At 38.6% G+C, this 21,625-nt stretch overlaps 1 protein-coding gene across 2 annotated transcripts in view; it reads left to right on the top strand.

The window, feature by feature from the left end:
- Positions 1–21,625, top strand: part of LOC145989766 (protein arginine N-methyltransferase 9-like) — an 82,519-nt gene that overhangs the window by 51,532 nt on the left and 9,362 nt on the right. For both annotated transcript variants that reach the window (XM_083125078.1, XM_083125077.1), the window contains exons 4-6: positions 3,638–3,874; positions 7,500–7,667; positions 13,678–14,823. In XM_083125078.1, coding sequence (XP_082981204.1) covers positions 3,638–3,874; positions 7,500–7,667; positions 13,678–14,823 — 1,551 coding nt within the window. The remainder of the gene's footprint in view (positions 1–3,637; positions 3,875–7,499; positions 7,668–13,677; positions 14,824–21,625) is intronic.

Here is a 21,625-nt window from a genome sequence, read left to right as displayed (position 1 = left end):
ATCAGTTGAAATATAATCAGTGATGCCAACCGATACTTTTCCATACTCTGGTTATACCAAGAGGTCTTCAGAAATTCCACACAACACTTTCACAGAGTAAAAATATAATGCCAATTCCTTATTTTTGGAAAATAGATTTTGTGATTAAGTGATTATCTCATGTGAAATTGTAAAAACTCTACAGCAAATCTCAGGTAGATCAATAACCTATAGTTCCAGTGGAAAACATATTCTGAACTACTTTAAAATGTTACAATTTTCAAGTATCTGTATTGGTATCAGTGGAAATTGGTAATGGTATTGGTTCAAAGTCTTATGAGAAGCACATACTCTAGAATACATTGGAAGCTATTCCAATATTTTTAAACATTTTTGAAAGAATTTAAATAAATGAACACATTGTGTAAAACTTTACGCCATGCCCTTAAAATGAGGGGTATTTCTGTATATGGTTGTTTGGAGAAGTGATCACACCTATTGCTTTGTTCGCATTCCATGCCTCCCGAATCAAAAAACACAATGCATCATGCTGCGTGCGTGAACTAAGTGTTCAATTTCACAGTGGTCAGATGTTTTGTCAATGACATTTGAAAGTATGAAATGATGCTAGTTTCCTGACCAAGTTTACCTTTAAATTTATGATGGAAATTTGTGTGTTACAGCATGAACTATTGACTGTTATACCGCCATGGAGCAATAAAATCATCTCTGGTAGAGATATGTAGATATACAGGATGTCCAAGAAGTTGCTGTACCCTTTACATATTACCTCTAGATGTATACGAGGGCCATTTTTCGTGTAGTTGCAACATGAATGAGAAAGAGACATGAAAGAAGATACATACCTGGAATCATTTACAATCCTTCAATGTAATCTCCTGCTGCTGTGTGAACAAGTTTCCAAACATGTGTTACCTTCCAATCGCCAATGTGCAAGATGCATGCGTGCACATTCCCATCTGTGCCATTGCTGAACTTCCATCAGGATATGTGGTACCGATTTTGCCGATATATTACGCAGGCCAAAGTCCCAAGGTAGCATCTGTCATACAGAGGATGGTGAAATCTTCAGTTCATTTGCTAATTCACTACATGTCCAGCGCCAGTGGTGTGCCCAAGGGGGGGAGGGGGTTGATGGGGTTATAACCCCCCCCACCTTTGGCCCATTATTCCTAAAAAAAAGAACGTCAAAGGTAGGAAAATATGACAAAATGAGTGCTGACTATGGTTGTCATCCCCAAAGCAACCTCACTTTACTTCAAAGAAAGTTCCGAAAGATCAGTTTTCCCTCTAACAACAACATGTCAAGTCCACGTGGAGTCCAATAAATCGTTCCCTCGAACCTTTCCCACCAATAGCGTCCATCCAAGAAATGACAGCTCTTGTCAAGTCCACGTGGAGTAAATGAGATGATGCCAATTCAGTTACTTAGAAATTTCTGAAGGTGAGGTTGCGATTGGTTTGTCTTTTCAAGGTTGTGTTATTGTGGTGTGCTATTTTTTAATACAATTTAAAAACCATGGGAGTATAACATCGCAGTGAATGAATGGATGTCTAAACACAGCAGGCAAAAGTGACAACATTGCTTTTCTGAAAAACAGGTGGTGGCTCGAAACCAGGTACATGGCCGGTCGGCTTCCTCTGGGGTTGTGTCAAAGATACCGAACTGGTGATGCTTAGAAGACCAGCACTATACCAAGAAAAAGTATACATATCCCCTCCCTTTCGAAAATCCTAGGCACGCCACTGTCCAGCGCCAATCATTCTCCAGCAATCTGCGAAGTGCATCAAGGTGGTGTGGATCTGTTCCCATGCGAGGATGCCCACTACCATGTTCTTTCGTGGCTGATTCATGACCACTTTCAAATGCCTTGCCCCATCTGGCAATGGTACGATACGGTAAAGCATGGTCCCACATGCCTCACGTAAGCTCTTTTGAATTTGCCGTGCATACCTTCCATGTGCAACCTGAAATTTTATGAATATTCGCTGTTCTTCACACGTGAACATTGTTCAGGGTGGAATTATACACACACTTCACTTTACGTCTTCTAACTACCACACAACAGTGTTATTCAGCACCAAACACCTACATACGATCCGTAGTAAAAGACTAAACAAGACCCAATCGTCTTTTGTCCCAGCGAGAACTGACAAGTGTATACCAATAGTGTTGCCACTACAAGAGAAATGGCCCGCGTATAATATATCTTTAGATCATATCATATATGTCTATTTATTTACATTATAACACAGTTGCAAACTTTACATTACATTACAGTACAGCGTTTGCTCCATATGTTGTCATTCATGCACTCGCACACATGTCATTAACTGTTCCTCAGCAATGTAACTGTCTTCTCATATCAACCATGGTACAACACTGACATACAGATTCGAGTAAGCATTCCATATAAACAGGCATGCCAACCACAAAATCAAAATTATTCCCAAGCAACCAAAAATTGACCAATTTTCAACATGGTTGTAACAGGATACATGCAAGTATCGGTATGGGGTCTTCTCCACGGCCGTAGACAGGAAAAATTTTCGGGGGGGGGGGTTCATTCATAATTATTCCCAGGGCGTCGCCAGAAATTTGAATAATAGAAATAATAATAATAATTGTACAATAATAATTAAAATTTCATAATAATAAAACAATTTTATTCCATAATAATACTAATAATAATAATTATTATATTATTGTTATATCCTTGAGAGCTTACTCAATCCAGCAGATGAGTGAATATCCAGCATAAGTTTATTTTTGTTTTTTTTTACGTTTCATACAGTGTGTACTGAAATGCACAATTATTTTACTTCGTCATTAAACTTTAGATACCTTCAAGAAAAAACTTTAAAAGTTAGATGGAAATTTTAGTTATAAAGTTTTTGTTGTTTGACTTTAAAATTAATTTTTGGAATTTTGAAAAGTGTGGAACCAGTTATTCTCTTTAAAAGCTTAGCCTGGTGCATGGATTGTAACCTCAATCGCGAACGTAATGCGCTACGAAACTGGAGATCCTAGGTTTCAACTCCTATCAAGGGGGTTTATTTTCGACTTTATCGGACGGGGAATTTAAAAGTTGGAAAGGGAATTTTGGGACAATCATAAGGGAATCTTCAGTCTATATTCCTTGTGACGCAGGAACAACACTGGAAAGATGACAGCAGAAGTGATAATGGAGGGGTCGCCGGTGGGATGCGATTCCGAGAATAAATCCTGTTTCACTCAACTTTCAGAATTCCAAATGTATGAAAATTCTAGCTCGATCGTTTCAACATTGTCTCCTTGTATTTTTGTGATGCTTCGAAAAAAAATTGAAAATTTGTTACAGATTTTGGTTTCTGAACATCCATTAATCCAACATGTCAGAAGTTTCGGGGGGGGTTTGAACCCTAGAAACCCCCCCTCTAAATACGGCCATGGTCTTCTCAGACACCCTGTACCTTTGTTCCCAGAATACATAGGTGCAGAGGAGATGTGGACAATCCCTAGCACCCCGTCTTCCAGATTAATTTGCATCCAGTTGTTAACAGATATTGCACCAGTGCAGTATGAAACAGTAACAATTTTGAAATAAGAGAATTTGTATGTACTGAGTTTTTTTTTTCTTTGACATTACAATTTTAGGTTAGGGCACCTAAAAGAAGCTTCCCATTATTTCCGACAAGCTTTGTCCACGAATCCTGACTTCCTCCCAGCGCTGAAGAATCTGCAGAGCATATCGAATCTAGTGGTTGAAAGATGGCATTTCCGCATGTTGAACGACACCATGAGGAACGATGCATACCGAGAAGCCATAATTAAGAAAGTCAAGCAGGGACACGGAACTGTTCTTGATATAGGAACAGGAACGGGCATCCTCAGGTAAGAAAGAATGGTTATTGTTCATTTTTTAAAAAAAGTAGATCTGTAAACAAATAGACATGTTCATTTTCAGTATGACTATTTCATGATGTTTCTATGGCAATAAGTAATGTGATCATACAGTAACACTGTTAAAAGCAAACCAAAACATCTGAAGTGTATAATGAGAGTCAGAAATCCAAACGGCCATCACTTATGCATTTCTTGGTCTTCAGGAGCCAATGTGCCCATCCCGAGCACGTATGCACCTCTTTACATGGCATGCCATGCTTTGAACTAGATATCCAGTGTATCCTGAGGTATACAGTCCCATTCCTGTGTGGCAGCCTCAGTGGACTGTTGGAGAATCTATGGTGGGGCGATTGGCGATAGCTATGCATTTCCAATGTAGTTGAGATCAGGTGAATAAGCTGGCCATGGGTAAGCTTCATATGTTCACATGGATATTGTTTCACATCGTCTAACAGGAATACGTACATGTTTTCACAATATGTACCATTTTTTTTGAGTACTGTAGTTGAGTGGCCACCTTGATTGCTGGACCTAACATTGCCCTGTTTATTTTTGTGTGAGGTGTTCTTAAAGATATTATGTACAGGAGCCTCATTGAGAGGTAACATCATTGCCTTGTAATCAAGAGGTGCCTATTCGATACCCAGTGTGGAGGCACATAGGTGTTCAGATCCTGATTTAAACTGTAGGTCCAGTCCCAGTTAGCCTATTTGTGCATAAAGTGACCTTAAAACAAGAACTCAAAATTGAGTACCAGACCAAACCTTGAACCATTGGTGATTTGCAGGACACAATTTGGGATGAAATATCAGACATTGACAAAAAAAATATGTGATAAGGCTTGCTTGAGTGTGCTTGGTAGGGAATGTAACTTTCGCAAGAGAACAACAACATTTTGTGAACATTTAACGTAAATTAATTAGTATTCTTATTAATGTACATTTTACATAACTATGTTGGTGTGGTATTGTGAAATCATAATAGCATATGTGCGAATTACTCGTGGCAAACTGAATAATGCTTTCTAAAAAAACTTTCTTAAAAAATTTCTTTAAAAAAACATCTAAAAACTGTTTACTTATGTGTTAGTGATTATTTTGTTATTTAACCCCTTCCCTGTCTAATTTTCTGACAAAATGCTTTCCTGTTCTGTGTATATGTTTTCTGAGTTTGTGTAGTAATATTTTTAAGTAGCTACTGCTTCAGCACAATTCATCCGAGTACCATGTTTCATACGTCTTTCTCTTCAGAATAGAACAGGCTTTCAAATGGTACCATGCACATGTGTACATCAAGTATGAGGAAAAAGAAATCGGGGATAATTCTGGAAATTTCCCTTCGAAAAATCCCTTTTGGTAACTTTGGGACTCTCTGGACCAGCCCTGGATATAGGTACTCGATTATAATCCTTGAAAAATACTATGGTCTATATGTAATGCGTCCACCAAGTTTCATTGCAATATCTTCAATAGGGATGAGGGGAAAAAATATTTTGCAATCCTGTTTGACAATGATATTAGATTATAATCGGGGATAATTCCGGAAATTTCCCTCCAAAAAATCTCTTTTGGTAACTTTGGGGCCCTCTGGACCAGCCCTGGATATAGGTACCCGATTATAATCCTTGAAAAATACTATGGTCTATATGTAATGTGTCCACCAAGTTTCATTGCAATAGCTTCAATAGGTACGAGGGAAAAAATATTTTGCAATCCTGTACAATACTATTAGATACTGTTAGAAACTCAAAAACCAACAATAAATCACCCAACAGCTCAAATAATGCAACACCAAAAAAAATGTACATAAAGCAACTGACTAAATGTGCCACACAAACGAACTCACATTTGCACTTTGTCATCATAACACAAAAACAATTTACTTTCTTCTGAACTACTTCTTCTTCTTTGTTGGCACTGAAAATCGTGACTAAATAAATAGTCGTTGTTCCTTCAATAGCAAAACATGTTTCACCAACAAAAACATATTATTCCGTTCAACACAGGTTACTTCAGTCAGAGATGTTCGCGGGCGTAATATTATCCCCAACACAGAATAAGCTATAGTGACCAAGGGCGTAATATTACGCCGAACACAGGGAAGGGGTTAAGCAAAGTTTCTGAGTTCCTACAGCCCCCTTCCTCAGGCTTCTCTTGGCACAAGTTTATCCTACATGCCACGTCACTTTTTTAAAAAAACAAGGTATGGGTTAAAAGGTACATTTGGAAAATAGAAAAATTTTAAAAATCATGCCTAAGCCTTGGTAAAAAGCTTCTCAAAACCAATATTACTCCCATTAAGAATCCCTGAAGATGTTAAAAAATCAAAACCTGAAACTGTTAAAAACGTCCCACACAGTCGGGAAGGGAAATATGTCTGTCACTTCCTGCATTCCAAGAAGAACCAGATACTATCATGGGTGACTGTGTGCGGGACGTTTTTAACAGTTTTAGGTTTTGGTTTTTTAATCAAACATTGCTCAAATAACAAAATACTCGCTAACACGTAAGTAAACAGTTTTTAACCTCTTAACTGGGAAATTTCCTCGTCGAAAGCCCAATCTGCCCTGGGAATTTTTGTTGATAAATTGATGAATTTCGTAAACCAATATTTTAGTTAATATTTCTGTGCTCCATGGCATACCATTTAGGTATTGTTTATTCTTTTATTGGTCCTTGTTGTACTTTTTACAATATGCGAGATTTACAACTACAATTTATCTCAGATTTCCTCGGCAGGAAAAACACGCCGTCGCTTCCGATTTGCCTGAGCCATTATTGCATACGCGATAGAACTGAACGTCGGGCTGTGTTCGTTGCTTCCCGCTAACTCTAACGGTTACAACAGTCTGGAAGTCAGAGACATCTGGTGAAACAAAGAAGAAAGTAATTTGACGAAGTATCTCGTCATACACAACAGATATCAGCAGTAAGAACATGAGAACGTAGTATCCCGTCATGCCCATTATAAATCAGTAGAGCCAGAACGGAGTATTACGTCATACCCAGTTAAGAGGTTAAATGTTTTTTAAAGAATTTTTTTAAGAAAGTTTTTTAGAAAGCATTATTCAGTTTGGTGTGGTATTGTTGAACTGCAATTTTTCTAACTACACTTAGACCTATAATTATCACAAAGCATTTAGTAAAGATTATAGGCACCTGTAAAAAGGGCATTACTTCTTCTGCACCCTGTGTATAATAATACCCTGTAATCTCATTAATTTTGACATCTTGTTCTAAACATTCACAGAAAGCTGTTGATTGGTGTTGTAATAAATTTTATAACAGTGCAAATGTAATAAACTGCATGGCTAGTTTTACCCAAAGGCAGCTGCAACTTTTGTTCAGTTTATAACCACAGAATTATTGTGATTAAACTTAACTTTACTTGTTCTTTAATGTTGATTTCTATCTCATTACGTAACTTAGATTTTTTAAAAATGTATAAGGGTATGAACTGTGCCATGAAGGCAGGATTGCACACATCCTCAATGCCGACCATGCTCTGGTTTCCAAAATCAAGAATATAAGTTATTATATGTTTAGTGTAAGATAGAATTCAACCATATTTGTGATATGAATTTAAAGAATCTTAGTTTGTGCATGTTTTGCAGCATGTTTGCAGTGGAAGCTGGTGCAGAGAATGTTTTTGCTTGCGACTACTCGTGCACAATGATCCAAATAGCGTCAGAGGTTTTAGCAGCAAATGGAATGGAAGGTCAGGTGCGTCTGCTGAATAAAATGTCTACCGATCTCAAGATTCCTCAGGATATTCGAAATAAGTAAGTTACAGGTGGCATCTACTTTGCAGTTTGTTTTTTCCTAGGGTTCATGTATCAGTATCATCAGTGGCGTGCCCTGGATATTCAAAAGTGGGAGGTTACGTAGAGTTTATAGTAGTCAGTCCTCTCTTTGCCATCTTTTCCTGCATTTGATATTCTTTTTTTTAGGAATACTAGGTGGTATAACCCCTGCCCCCCACCTTGGGCACACCATTCATCCGATACTAGTAGTATTGGCTTTGGAAAGTATTGGTTCAGATTTAATAACTTTTTCAGAATGTGGCTTGTCGCAGGGTCTGCAAAATGTGTGGTTTTATTAAATTTTACAACACTGTGTGGCAAGCGGGAATTTCTTTGTGTGTTTCTTCATCATATCATCACTCATACTCATGGGAGTCGGGAGGGGGTTGAACTGGTCAGTGGACCCCCCTGGATATTGACATTGTTCATTTAAAGATACAAGAAAGCCGAAAGTTTGTTACTCTTATTGTTAAGAACAGAAATAAAGTTCATTTAGTTACTACTCAAACAGAATAATCAAAGTAAAAATGCATTAGATCGAAAACATTGAGTGAAAAATACCTGAACAAGTTTATATTCTACCATTTCATCCAAGGAACAAATGGTTTCACAGTTTTCAAAATTCTAATAATTACAGTTGTAGGTGAAAAATCACACAACAAACTTTATGAAAAAAAATCCCCTAACATTTAAAGCTTTTTCTTGAATGAGACGTGCAAAAGTTAACATCAAAATGCATTTCAGATACTAACTGCATAAAATGCAAAATAAATAATGGAAAATAGTTGTGCTGGTATTCACTCGTTTTGTGGATGGCGTCTCCACATTTATATAATAATAACAATGATTATTATTATTATTATTTTATTTTGAATAAAATTTACTTTGTTAGTTTATAATATTTATTATATAATAACATTTATAACCGTGGTAATAATACTTATTATTTATCTACTATGTAACTTTTATCATTTGCACCCCCCCCCCCCGCAAAAATTTCTGGCGACACCCATGCTCATACTCATCAGCGCAATTAGCGAAAAGTGGCAGAAAAGTGATGCTAAATCAAATGCAAATCAAATAAAATGAAATACTTACATATAATTTATATATATTTATAAATATTCTGAATACAACTGTTAGTTGTTACAATGTTCAAGTATCAGTGGGAATCTGTAAAACTGTAAGTTTGAGCATTGGTCAAGCCATGTTTTTTTCTTTTTATTTTTGACATGCAGAATCAATCAGGAGATTCAATTTCATTGGTTTCTTTGAAATTTCATGGAGAGCAATGTTTTCTTCATGCCCTGTGCAGCAATTCACTTGTAAATAAGTAATAATATTCCTCCTATAGGGCAACATTTTTTTTTTTATGTTCCAATACTGTAATCATGCATCTCTTTTTAAAGGATGCATTGGTAATACATGTAAACAGTATATACCTGCTTCACTGCATGCCTTATGCGTTGATTTCCAAAACCTGAATTTTGGAAAATACCCAATCTTGGTATGTCTTACTAATGGTTAGCAGGTGGATTTATATGCCCTAAAAAGCAAATATGCATTACAAACAGGCAAAATGTACAATGTAAATTTTTAAAACATGTCCTAAGAATTGTTTATTGATTTCAGTTATTTTACTTCGCTTTTCTGCCACTTTTGGCTAATTACAAAGCTCAGGATGAGTGATGATATGGTGAAACTGATGAATGGACACTCACAAAGAACCAGATGTCCGGTTTTTCCTGGACGTGTCCTACATTTTAGTGTCCGGCATCCAGGAGGAATTTGAAAAGTATCATAAATGTCCTACATTTTGGTCGTTACACAATATTAATTAGGAAAATACATGTTTCAGTTAAACAGAGAGAAATTATGCAAGTTACAAGTCTATTGACTGCACTCCCAAATTCAATAGTGAAATTTATTTTGATTCAGTCATTGCCCAAAAAGAAAATAAAGGTTTCTGCTAGAACACTGGGCCATATTCTGATGATGTCACTGTTCAGTGCGTGAGTAATTTCTTGCCTTGGGGTTTATACTGATGGAACAAGGTGTTTCCCATTTTTATTCAATGTTTTGATTGTAAAGCAGGGGTTATAGAGAACAAAGTTATTGAACTAAAAGCTACCCTAGAAGAAATTTATGGTAATTGCTGAATATTTATTTGCAATTCCTGCTCATAATGAGAGAGTACTTTTGTTACCATTAGCACACTGGAGTCATGAGAGAAATAATGTTTTTAAAAAGTCTGTGAAATGTTTGGTACTGGGGTTCAGCATAATTTCAAAGAGTTTGACTGTTCAGTCTATCATAAATATATTTTGACTAAATTTGATAAAAATTGGCTCCTTTGAAAAGTGTCAGTTAAATCTAGTAGTAAGGAGTCTATTGTGTAGTATTGATTGCAAGTTTGGAAATTTTACATTTAAGAATTCATTAGGAAATCATATTTTTTTAAAAGCTGAAAATTTTAAATTACTTTCTAATATATTCTGGAAATGTGTATTATTTATTGTGAATGTTGTGTGTCCTACATTTTGACTTAAAGTCCTACATTTTGGAAGATTATGTACTACATTTCCCTCATAGCGATCTGGTAACCCTACACATGCCCAGGCTGGGATACAAAGACAATGTATCAACAGTTTATCAACAGATAATGTCACCATGTCACTGTCACTGCCATGGCCACCTGTAACCATGGCTAATTTCTTTTAGATGTCACTGGTTGGTGGGAAGATCTTGATCTTTGCGACAACAGTACCAATTTCTGGATGTCCTTGACCCAAATAGAGCCCACAGTTAGACACTATAGGCTTGATACAATGATCAAACGATAACAAAAGGGGGGGACACAAACTTGAAATAAATGATTCCATGAAAACTACTTCCATTATATGCAATAATGTGCACAGTAAGCATTTTATGTGCACTATAATACTTTGTGAGTATTCCCAATCAAATCAAATGAATTGATCCATTAAAAGCATGTGAATTTTCACCGAGGAAAAACATGCAAATATCTGCCCCTACTAATAATACATATTCAGTATTATTAAGAGTAAAAAGATTTATGCACACAAAACTGGTTACATTATCTCATGTTAAGCATGCTGCATAATGTGCAGGTTTATATAAGAAAATTTACATATCTACATGTTGCTAATATGTTGTAAAATTTTGAATACCTCAGTTTCCTCACTAAAGAAATATGAAAATGTGTATATAAAGAACATTTTTAAAACTGTTATTCTGATTCAATTTGGGCTCATTGAAGATACATAAAAGAAGGCTTTTATTTATTTATTTAATGTAAAGGTATAAAGTAAAGTAGGTGTATAGATATACAGCTTCTTTTATAAAACCAAATTCCATTCCAGTCATGTGGTTGCATGGAGAGGGAAAATGACTGAATCTGGTTCTTCACGGAACATTTTTAATTTTTAAATCAAATTGATAGAATAAATGAATAAATTTCATATCCGTACTTTATCAACATTAACCAAAATCTCACATCAGTCCAATTTAATGAAGTGAGGCTTCAGTGGAACTTTGAAAACTTCTTCAGTTTAGTTGATCAATGAATTTTTCTAGTCATCAGGTAAACCAGTACTGGCTTGATAAATTTGCATTGCTAATGTCCATGCGGTGACCAAGTGTACAAGGTTTGTGTTCATCACAACTCGTTCAGCTGCCAAAGAGCAACCTCTTTTCCATCTATTGGCTCCGAATGTCAAGCATGTAAGTTAAGGCTCGACTGGACCTTTGGCAGCCGTCAGGGCCAATTTTTTCAAATTTTCCTCTCAGTTTGAAATTCCTAAATATGAAAAATTACATCAGCTTAGAATTCCTTCTAGATCACTGACGTGAATTTTTGTTTAGTTTGCTTTCACTGTTATCTAGATATTATCAATACTTTAATAGACTTACGTAATCACGAAACTATTAAGAATATCTAGATAAGAGTGAAAGCAAACTACACGAAAATTCACGTCAATGCTGTAGAAGGAATTCTAAGTGTGTGTAATTTTTCATATGAGGGACATTCAAATGAAACCCGGTCAGTGCATCTAAATGTGCCGTACATGTACGGTGGCACCACGTAACTGCGGGTATGGTAGAGCCAGCTATTGGTCAAGAGACTGAGGCATGCGCACCATTTGACGTTGCATTGCGCCAGTCTGGTATCATGTCGAAGAGAAGGTGGTCACACAAGTTATCGTCCAGTACAGAACATGCAGGCGAGTAAGCAGGAACAACGAGGAGTGATTCGTTTTTTGGCGGCGGAAGGAGTTGGAGGCCGTGAAATGTATCGACGGATGAAGGCTGTGTACGGTGAGTACAGCCTGAGTCGTTCAAGTGTTGTGGAATTGGCAAACGATACCTTGAGGGGCACGAGTCACTGGAAGACGATGCTCGTCCTGGACAGGCTCATCGTGTCATCACACCGAAAATGATTGCGGAAGTGAATGCTTTAGTCTTGGACAACCGCAGAATCACCGTAGACGACATCCATCGGTTACTGGGTATTAGTGTGGGCACCACCCACAGCATCATGCATCAACACCTGAACTTTCGCAAAATTTGTGCGCAGTGGGTTCCCCACCACCTGACCGCCGAACAGCGGAAAAATCGAATGGGCCTGTCTTTGAGTCATCTGCAACGTTATCATGAGGAGGAATACGGCTTTCTGTCGCGTATTGTCACAGGTGACGAAACATGGTGTCACCATTTTGAACCGGAAAGCAAGCGTCAGAGCAAGCAGTAGAAACATTCGAATTCACCACCTCCAAAGAAAGCAAAGGCCGTGCACACCAGTTCTGGTAAGGTCAAGATGTCATTTTTTTTTTTTTTACCACAAGGGCCCACTGCTTGTCGAGTTCCTGGAACGGGGAACCACCATCAATGTCCAGCGTTATCAAGCCACATTACAGAACCTTCGACGAGCCATCAAGTCGAAACGCCCAGGCATGTCCAATGGCGTTATCCTCCTGCATGATAATGCCCGCCCACACACGGCCAATGCGGTGAAGACGACAGTGCAGCAGTTTCGGTGGGAAACGCTGGAACATCCACCGTACAGTCCAGACCTTTCCCCATGTGATTTCCATGTTTTTGGACCTCTCAAACAAGCTATTCGCAGACATCGATTCGCATCGGACGACGAAGTGTGTGAATGGGTCCAGGCCTGGATCCGAGAGCAGCCTACTAGCTTCTTCAAGGATGGTATCGACCGGCTTGTGTCGCAATGGGATAAATGTGCAAACAGTTTTGGCGATTATTTTTGAGTATGTGTACTGTGTGTATCTACATTTTTGAGTACATGTAATGTGTATAACTACATTTTTCACTTAATACACTGATTACACTAGTGACCGGGTTTCATTTGAATGCCCCTCATATTTGAAATATCATAGCATTTTTTTGAAAGGAGAGATAAATTTTGAAAAATTCACTCTCACGGCTGTCAATGGTCTAGTCGAGCCTTAATGTCCAAACTTTTATCTCTATTGGCAAAGTTGGCGAACTGAACACTGTGGCACCACAGGTGATAGCAAACAATGTTGGGTCACCCTAATGGTGTAGTGGTAACATCATCACCTGCTAATCAAAGAGTCTTGGGTTTGATACCCAGTGGAGGCACATAGCAGTTCAGATTCAACTTTAAATTGTAGGGAGGCACATAGCAGTTCAGATTCAACTTTAAATTGTAGGTCCAGTTCCAATTAGCCTAACTGTGCATAAAGTGGACTTAAAACTCAAACTCATAAACAGACAATTAAAGGCACAGTTGTTGTCGATTATACTAACCCTAAAGTTAAGTGTGAAAAATAAATTTTTACAAGCCATGAATATAATATTGGAAAAGATAATAAACATATGGAGGAAATGCCATGTTAGTATGATAATATAAAATTAAGTTGTAAAGGAAAGGAGTACATCATGTTTGTTTATTTATTTTTTATTATTATTTTTTTTTTCTCAGGGTTTCATTGGTTGTTACTGAAACCATGGATGTTGGTCTTCTGGGCGAACATGTTTTAGAGACTCTTTCACATGCTTGGGAATCTTTACTTCTGCCAGCATGCCCTACACTGAGAGGAAATTCAAAGCACAACAAGGAACTTTTATGTCATGAACAGCATTGCTGTGGCATTGTGGTGCCTTTTGGTGCAGTGGTTTCAATTGCTGGAATCGAGTGTGATGCAGTAGTGAGGAAGAGTAAATTGTTAAATATGAGAACTCTTCAGTTGTTAGGTATAGAAAACATTCAAATAGTGGTTGAGAAGGAGGAGGAATATGATTCAATTGACTTGGCAGAAATTTCTGACAGCTTTCGTTATTTGGTCATGCCCAAGGAAGTTTTGTATGTCAACTTTAACGATCCAGAAGAGATCAATAGGCACATTAGTGGCGAGAATGCATGCAATTTCGACATTGTTTGTGTGGCGCCAGGCAGGCTCGATGCTCTAGTGTTGTGGTTCAAGTTACAACTGGACGAGGACATTTCTCTGTCGACATCGCCCGAGAGTGAGTCGTGCTGGGAACAAGCTTTGTTCCCGCTGAAGACCCCTGTTGAAGTAAAGCCAGGGGATAAGTTGTTGTGTAGTTTGAATTGCGGGAGTAAAGTTTCGCTAGATGTTAAATTTGAGGGGAGCATGACGACGGAGGATGGCATAAAAGGAGATTCCTCAGCACCAGATTTCAAACTGGTTGAACTCTTCTCAGAACTCCAAACATCACAATCATTTACGATCACACTTACGGAAGATGTAGTAAGCTTCTTGAATAACGACAAGTGGATCGAAGCCTTAGCGTCTCTCCCACACAATATAACCACATGGAGAGATAGAATGGTAATTTTGGACTTAAGCCCATTTCCGTTGTTGGGCTTGCAATTGTTGAAAGCGTGCAGAGAAAGTAAACTAGTTTGTGTTGCTGCACAAGAATCCACTGAAAAAGCTATAAAGTACATAGCGTCTCTGAATAATATACAAAGTGACCAATTATTATTTCTTAAGGACCAAGATGTTGAAGACCTTGGCATTCAGTTTGATTGCATATTAGTGGATCCTATTGACCGAAAAGGAGAACTTGATGAGAAAGCACTGCTGCAAATCCCATCACTAAGGTAAGATCTTACATGTGTAATTCAGCTTGTAATTTTGTAGATTCAAACTAGTGGCCAGAAAAGTTTAGATAAATATTTCTTGATCTAGAGTGTGAAATCATTGAAACTCTAGTTATATAAGATATTTATGAGATAGAAAACTTATTCCTTCACCAACTGGTTAAAAATGTCAAAATAATTGCAAAATATCTACAGTGACTCAAAAAAGTATTTAACTCACCACAGACTTCACATGGGAAAATCTACAACAAGCAGAAAAGGAACGAAGATGGAAGTACATGTGCACAGACGTTTAGTGCATACTATTACTATTAAGGTACAAACTACAAGGGTCGTTCAAGGTTGACTGGGACTTTTATTTCTGCAGAGGAAATAGGTAGCAGAAGAAACACCAAACTATGTCAGTTTTTCAAAGTATTCTCCATGCGCGCCGAGGCACCGTTGCTATCGTTCTTGCAGCTCCCGAATTCCTTTGGCGTAGAAAGAGCTTTTTTGTTGTCGTAGCCACTGGAGGACATCGCTCCGCAGTGCTTCTGTCGTGAATTTCTTCCCTCCCAGATGGTCTGTAAGGGGTGCAAACAAATGATAATCACTGGGGGCTAAATCCGGACTGTAGGGGGGATGGGGCAGAACTTCCCAGCGCATGTTGGTTGTTGTTGTTGTTGTTGTTGTCACATTGGCCGTGTGAGGGCGGGCATTGTCATGGAGAAGAATGACATTTCCAGACAACATCCCAGGGCTTTTCTTGCGAATGGACTTTCGTACAGCACCACTCAAGAATGTGGAGTAATACTGGGCATTAATCATGCTCCCTTTGTCCAGAAAATCCACATGGATAACGCCCTTCATGTCCCAGAAGACACTTGCCATGATCTTTCAAGCGGACGGCTGCGTTTTGCTTTTCTTTTGGGGGGGAACCTTTATGCCGCCACTCCATGCTGCGTCTTTTGGTCTCTGGGGTTGAATTGTGCAACCATGTTTCATCACACGTGATGCAACAATTCATCACCTTCTGCTCAAAACCGATTCAGAAGCTGTTCACTGACCGACCTGCGTGTCCACTTCTGATCGAATGTCAGCTGGCGGGGAAACCACCTTGCACAGATTTTGCGGAAGCGTAAGTGGTCGTGAATGATTGTCTCAACACTCTCGACACTGATATTCACCTCGGCAGCAATATCCCGCACTGTTACTCGCCGGTTCTCAAGAATCATTTGCTCAACACGTGCGATATTCACTGGTGTGACTGCAGTCGGGGGAATGTGTCCATGCGCTTCATTTGTCACCAGCTCCCGTCCTTCGCGAAACTGCTCACCATTCGTACACTCTTGTCCACGAAATCGTTTGTTCACCATACTGTGCTTGCAATCGTCTGAAAATCTCAGCTGGTTTCACTTTCTCCTTCACGAGAAATTTGATTACACACCGCTGCTCCACAGCCACAGACACACTGCTTGCCGCCATGTTCGCTGCAACTGCTGCACATGCGCGAAATACGTCATGCCGGGCGCTAGTTACTCGCGAAGGAATACATTACGTCACCCGCACGTTTCATCATGATCCGGCTATTCATCGATTTTTTACGTACGAAAATCCCGGTCAACCTTGAACTACCCTTGTACACAGAAAAGAAACAGCTTTAGTAGTTGACAGAAGGAGCACAGGAAAACAAAGACAAGATGCATAATTGGAGCTCAAAAAAATATTCAGTTGTAATACTTGCAGCATAAAATATTAGGTGTGTGTGACATCCTTAATACCTGCTTGGACCCCCTTTCCTCTTGATGATTTCCTGCAACCGTTGTGGGACTGATTTCACCAAGGTATCTTTTGTTTGTTGGGTAATCTGCCCCCATTCGTCCAACAAAATGCACTTGAGGTAATTTTTGTTGATAATGTGGTGTTTCTGGATTCTTTCTTCGAAAATATGCCAGACATTCTCGATAGGATTAATGTCTTGCGTTGGGGAGCTGTTTGCATCCAGCATGGTCATTGCCCTGGGTGAGGGTATAGTCACCAGTAAGCCCCATAATGTTCACTGAGTTGGGTAGATGCACCTTCAAAATGTTGATGTAACATGTGTGGTTCACTGTACAAGTGTACCATTAATGAAACACAAATCCCCAACACCATTGGCACTCACACAGCCCCACACCATTACCCATCCCTCACCATATTTTGTTGTAACTGTGAGATTTTCCTCATCTAGTTCACAGTTCTTCTATCGCCACACAATCATGTGCCCATCTGATGCCCGTAGGCTCAAATTTCATTACAATTTCATAACATTACAAGAAAGAATAACAAATGGGCATCAGATGGGCACTTGATGGCATCGCGATAAAAGAACTGTGAACTAGATAAGGAAAGTCTCACAGTTACAACAAAATACGGTGAGGGATGGGTAATAGTGTGGGGCTGTGTGAGTGCCAATGGTGTTGGAGATTTGTGTTTCATTAATGGTACACTTGTACAATGGACCACACATGTTACATCAACATTTTGAAGGTGCATCTACCCAACTCAGTGAACATTATGGGGCTTCCTGCAGCGGCGTATACTCGGGGTCATCTAGGTAATCGCAGATGACCCGGCTGTATTTCTTTCTTTTTTTTAAAAAAAAAAATGTATACATTTCTTCGCAATATTCTTCCAAACCAATTTCGATGCATACATTTCTTTGCTTCCAGCGCGCGAATGTTTCCAACCGTTTGCCGCTGAATGTCCTGGAACCTTTCTACAGCCGGTGGAATGACTTCAGGGAATCTCACCCTGACGTCTTTCCTCCCGCTTCCCTTACAACCCTTGGCGAGGATGGAGGAGAGAGGAAAGAGGGGGAGGAAACACTGCTTCTCAGGTGCGGTGATTCCGTGCCCAGGGTAAGCTCCTCCTTGTGAGAGTCCACCGGTCGCACTCTCAACCTTCAGAGCCTTTACCGTTCCCTCCGCTGAATAGGGAAAACATACCCGGTAGAGTGCGAAGAACAGGAAAATTGAATAACATGGGCAAAACCAATTTTACGCTAATTTTCACTTTACATTTGCTTCTGTCTTGCTGATTTCTGTTACTTGAACATAAATTTATCAAAAGGAAAAAGCTTAAATATTGAAGATGAAGCAAACTAAATTAAAATTCAAAACTTAAGCAATTAAAGCACCTATATGCTGACTCCCCCCATCCTTGTATTTACAAAAATAGTAATTGTTTCTCCTCTCTAATCTTCAAAAGCAGCGAGAATACTTCCTTCACGGAACTGAATATTTTTTAAAGGGAAAGATATCAAAAATAAATTATATATATATATATATATTACTTAATTTATGTTGCTATATTCCGCCTCTTTAGATTAATAGTGATGAAGATGAACGAATTAAACATAAAACGAAAAAAACACATCAGGCACGTAGCCAGGTGGAGGACTCAGGGGGATGAAACCCCCCTCCCCGAAATCTTACAAATATCTAATTTAAAAATTGTTTAGTGGTAATTAATTTTACTTCATTAGCAGGATTAAACACCTTGCATAATACGTTGTAATAATCTGAGATTCATCTTCAGGACTTCTAACCCCACTGTTTCAACTTTATGTGGTGGCTGCTAATAAGGGATGATCCCCATCCCGAAATAAAATTCTGGCTCTGGCCTGCAATGATTCGAACTTTTAAAACCTGTCATTTCGGGCTCGGAAAGGGATTTTTTTTATCATTCATAGGGAATTTCATTCTGAACCGGGAACACAACAACAGAAGTTTGGCGCGTGAAACTGAATGCGTGTAGTCGTTGGCTTCGTGCTGTGCTTCGTGTTTATTATTTATTTAGGTGAAAGTGTTTGTCATGATAGTGCTGTGTTAAATTGTAATGGATGTGATACAAGATTTGCTGGTGTAACCTTTTGGAACAAGATCTTTTCAGGAGAAGTTGCAAATTGTTAATACAGGTAGGCCAGTGTCATCGCTTGAACTTATTTCTACACACAGACAAAAATCGGGAATATGTGAGGCATTTTCTCAAGCAAATTATGACAAAACAATGCTATGATTATAATCATATATAATATGGTTGACAGGAAGTATAAGTGTTAATAAGCTTTGCTTTTTTGTTGGCCGTGCTTACTTTTCGGGGCTGAAAAGAATGTATGGACGCGTGGTGGATACTGTAATCTTTGCAACGCTTGTGCCAAACATGAAAAATCCAAAAGTCACATAACTTCCTTTGTTAAGCTGCAATCTTTTGCACAGACAGGTATTGACGTGCAACTGGACAAACAGCGTGCTTTGGATGTGGTACGGCACAAGTAATCGGGTCCTGGAGTAAGTTGAATTTTGCACTTAAATTAATATTGCGGGTTTGTATTTCACTAGTGCACGTCTTTCATTTTATATTTCACAGGTTGTTTTTTTATAGCTTTATAATACTGTCTTGTTTTATTATTTGAAATTCTACACGTATATTAAACTGCAATAACGAGAATTAATTGATTGTGGTCGTAGCAATAAGACAAACATTCCGACACAATATTCCTAAATCCAATATGGATCCTGACATAAATTGCACGGAAACTTTTCGAGTTTGAGGATCAAGGGTCGGAGATTACCCACTCGTTAGAACCAGCATACGCCACTGGCTTCCTGGTGACTATACCCTCACCCAGGGCAATGATCCGAAACATTCAGCCCTCAACACCAAGCTCTGGTTATTGTACAACCCCACGCTGGATGCAAATAGCTCCCCAGTCGCAAGACATTAATCCTATCGAGAATGTCTGGCATATTTTCGAAGAAAGAATCCAGAAACACCACATTATCAACAAAAATTACCTCAAGTGCATTTTGTTGGACGAATGGGGGCAGATTACCCAACAAACAAGAAATACCTTGGTGAAATCAGTTCCACAACGGTTGCAGGAAATCATCAAGAGGAAAGGAGGTCCAAACAGGTATTAAGGATGTCACACACACCTAATATTTTATTCTGCAAGTATTACAGTTGAATACTTTTTTGAGCTCCAATTATGCATCTTGTCTTTGTTTTCCTGAGCTCCTCCTGTCAACTACTAAAGCTGTTTCTTTTCTGTGTAGTTTGTACCTCCATAGTATGCACTAAACTTCTGTGCACATGTACATCATCTTCGTTCCTTTTCTGCTTGTTGTGGATGTTTCCATGGGAGGCCTGTGGTGAGTTGAATACTTTTTTGAGTCACTGTAGTTGAAATGGTTTTCTTATGTACAAGTTTTTGTATCTAAAGATATCTGTTTTGCAGCTATGCAGAGATAGGTAATTCACTGAAATGAGTTCAAGTTTAATTTTTCCACGCAGTTTTTGTTTGCGATCGATTTTGCCACCTGTCTGGTGGCTTTATGGTCTTTATGGTAGTACATGCCTGATGAAGTCACCAGACAGGTGGCAAAATCGATCGCGTGGAAAATGAATCTTGAAGAGTAAATTACAAGTTCCTGTTTCTATTAATATAAATCAATTAATTTCACACATACAGTGGAACCTCAATTTTACGTTTTTCAGGGGAAAAATTTTACAATGCGGGAAAATGTAAAATCGAGGAAAATTTTATAACATTTTGCAATATTGGGACCATCAAGATTGAATGTATAATACGGGAAAATGTAAAAATCCGGGAACGTATAATCGGGGTTTCACTGTATTTGTCATGCATTCTTGAGTTTTAATTTTATTGTGCATGTATTGTTATCAGTGTAGTCCAGTGGTTCTCAACCTTTTTCAGGTGGGCACACACCTTGAAGAATATTACACTTAATGGAACCCACAAGCATGGGTGCCGGCAGAATTACTTGTAGGGCTGTGCACCCAGTTTATAACCATATTTTTGCTAACATGGAGTACTTTAAGATGCCCTTTTTACGCTTACTTAAACAAATTACACCTACCTCATTCTAGAAAAGAAATATGTAATTCAATAGACTAATTTACTCTAGTCTTAACATCTAACTAAACACACATGCTGAAATTTGTGTATGTTGGGTTCGATGGTGGTTAAGTCGTAAATCTGAATGTGGGTCAGTTCTATTTTTGTACTTGCTTTTCAATTTAATGAGAGATGAAAATTCCTTTTCACACAAATATGAGGTGGAGGATGGCATGAGCAACTTTAATGCCTCATCCGAAAGTTCAAGATACTCACCTCTTAAAGATATCCAAAACTTTTAAAAATTTAGTTTTAATGTCGGAATCTCAGCTGATATCACACAGTTGTTCTCTTAGTTTTGCTCTTGGGGTTTTAAGACAGTAAATACATTTTCGAACCCCACTTCGTGACCCACTAAATACTCCCTCGGGACCCAGTAGTGGGTCGCACACCCATTGGTTGAGAAAGGATGGTGTACTCTCTTGAAAGAGAGTGAGGGAGAGAGGGGGGGGGGAAAGAGAGTGAAAGGATGTATCGCTCACAAGCACAGTCAGGGACAGATATTATCCTTCATTCTTTGTGTGTGTTATCTAGTAAATTCTATTTGGAGTCAAAACTAATTGCCTGTCTTTGTTATTATGACAACCCTCCACTTCTGAAAATTTTGGGTGGGGGGATTTGTTAGGACAAATTGTTGGTGGGGGAAACCCCCCAGGATTTTGCACCCTATCTTGATCATAACTTTAACTGAGACAAGTCGTGGTGTAGTCATTCCAGTGCACCAGGGCAGTGCTCTTGTACTTTTTCATGTAACCAGGATGCTTCCTACCTCATAAAATGACTAAATATTTAGTTTTTAAGTTTGCTTTCATTAACATGTGTGTCTCTAAACAAAACCTAATGTAGCATAATAGCTCTAAT

The sequence above is a fragment of the Lepisma saccharinum genome, chromosome 7 (genome assembly GCF_977018435.1).
Source record: "Lepisma saccharinum chromosome 7, izLepSacc3.1, whole genome shotgun sequence".
In the NCBI taxonomy this organism is placed as follows: Eukaryota; Metazoa; Arthropoda; class Insecta; order Zygentoma; family Lepismatidae; genus Lepisma; species Lepisma saccharinum.
The sequence above is the reverse complement of the archived record's forward strand: the minus strand, read 5'-3'. Positions and strand labels throughout refer to the sequence as shown.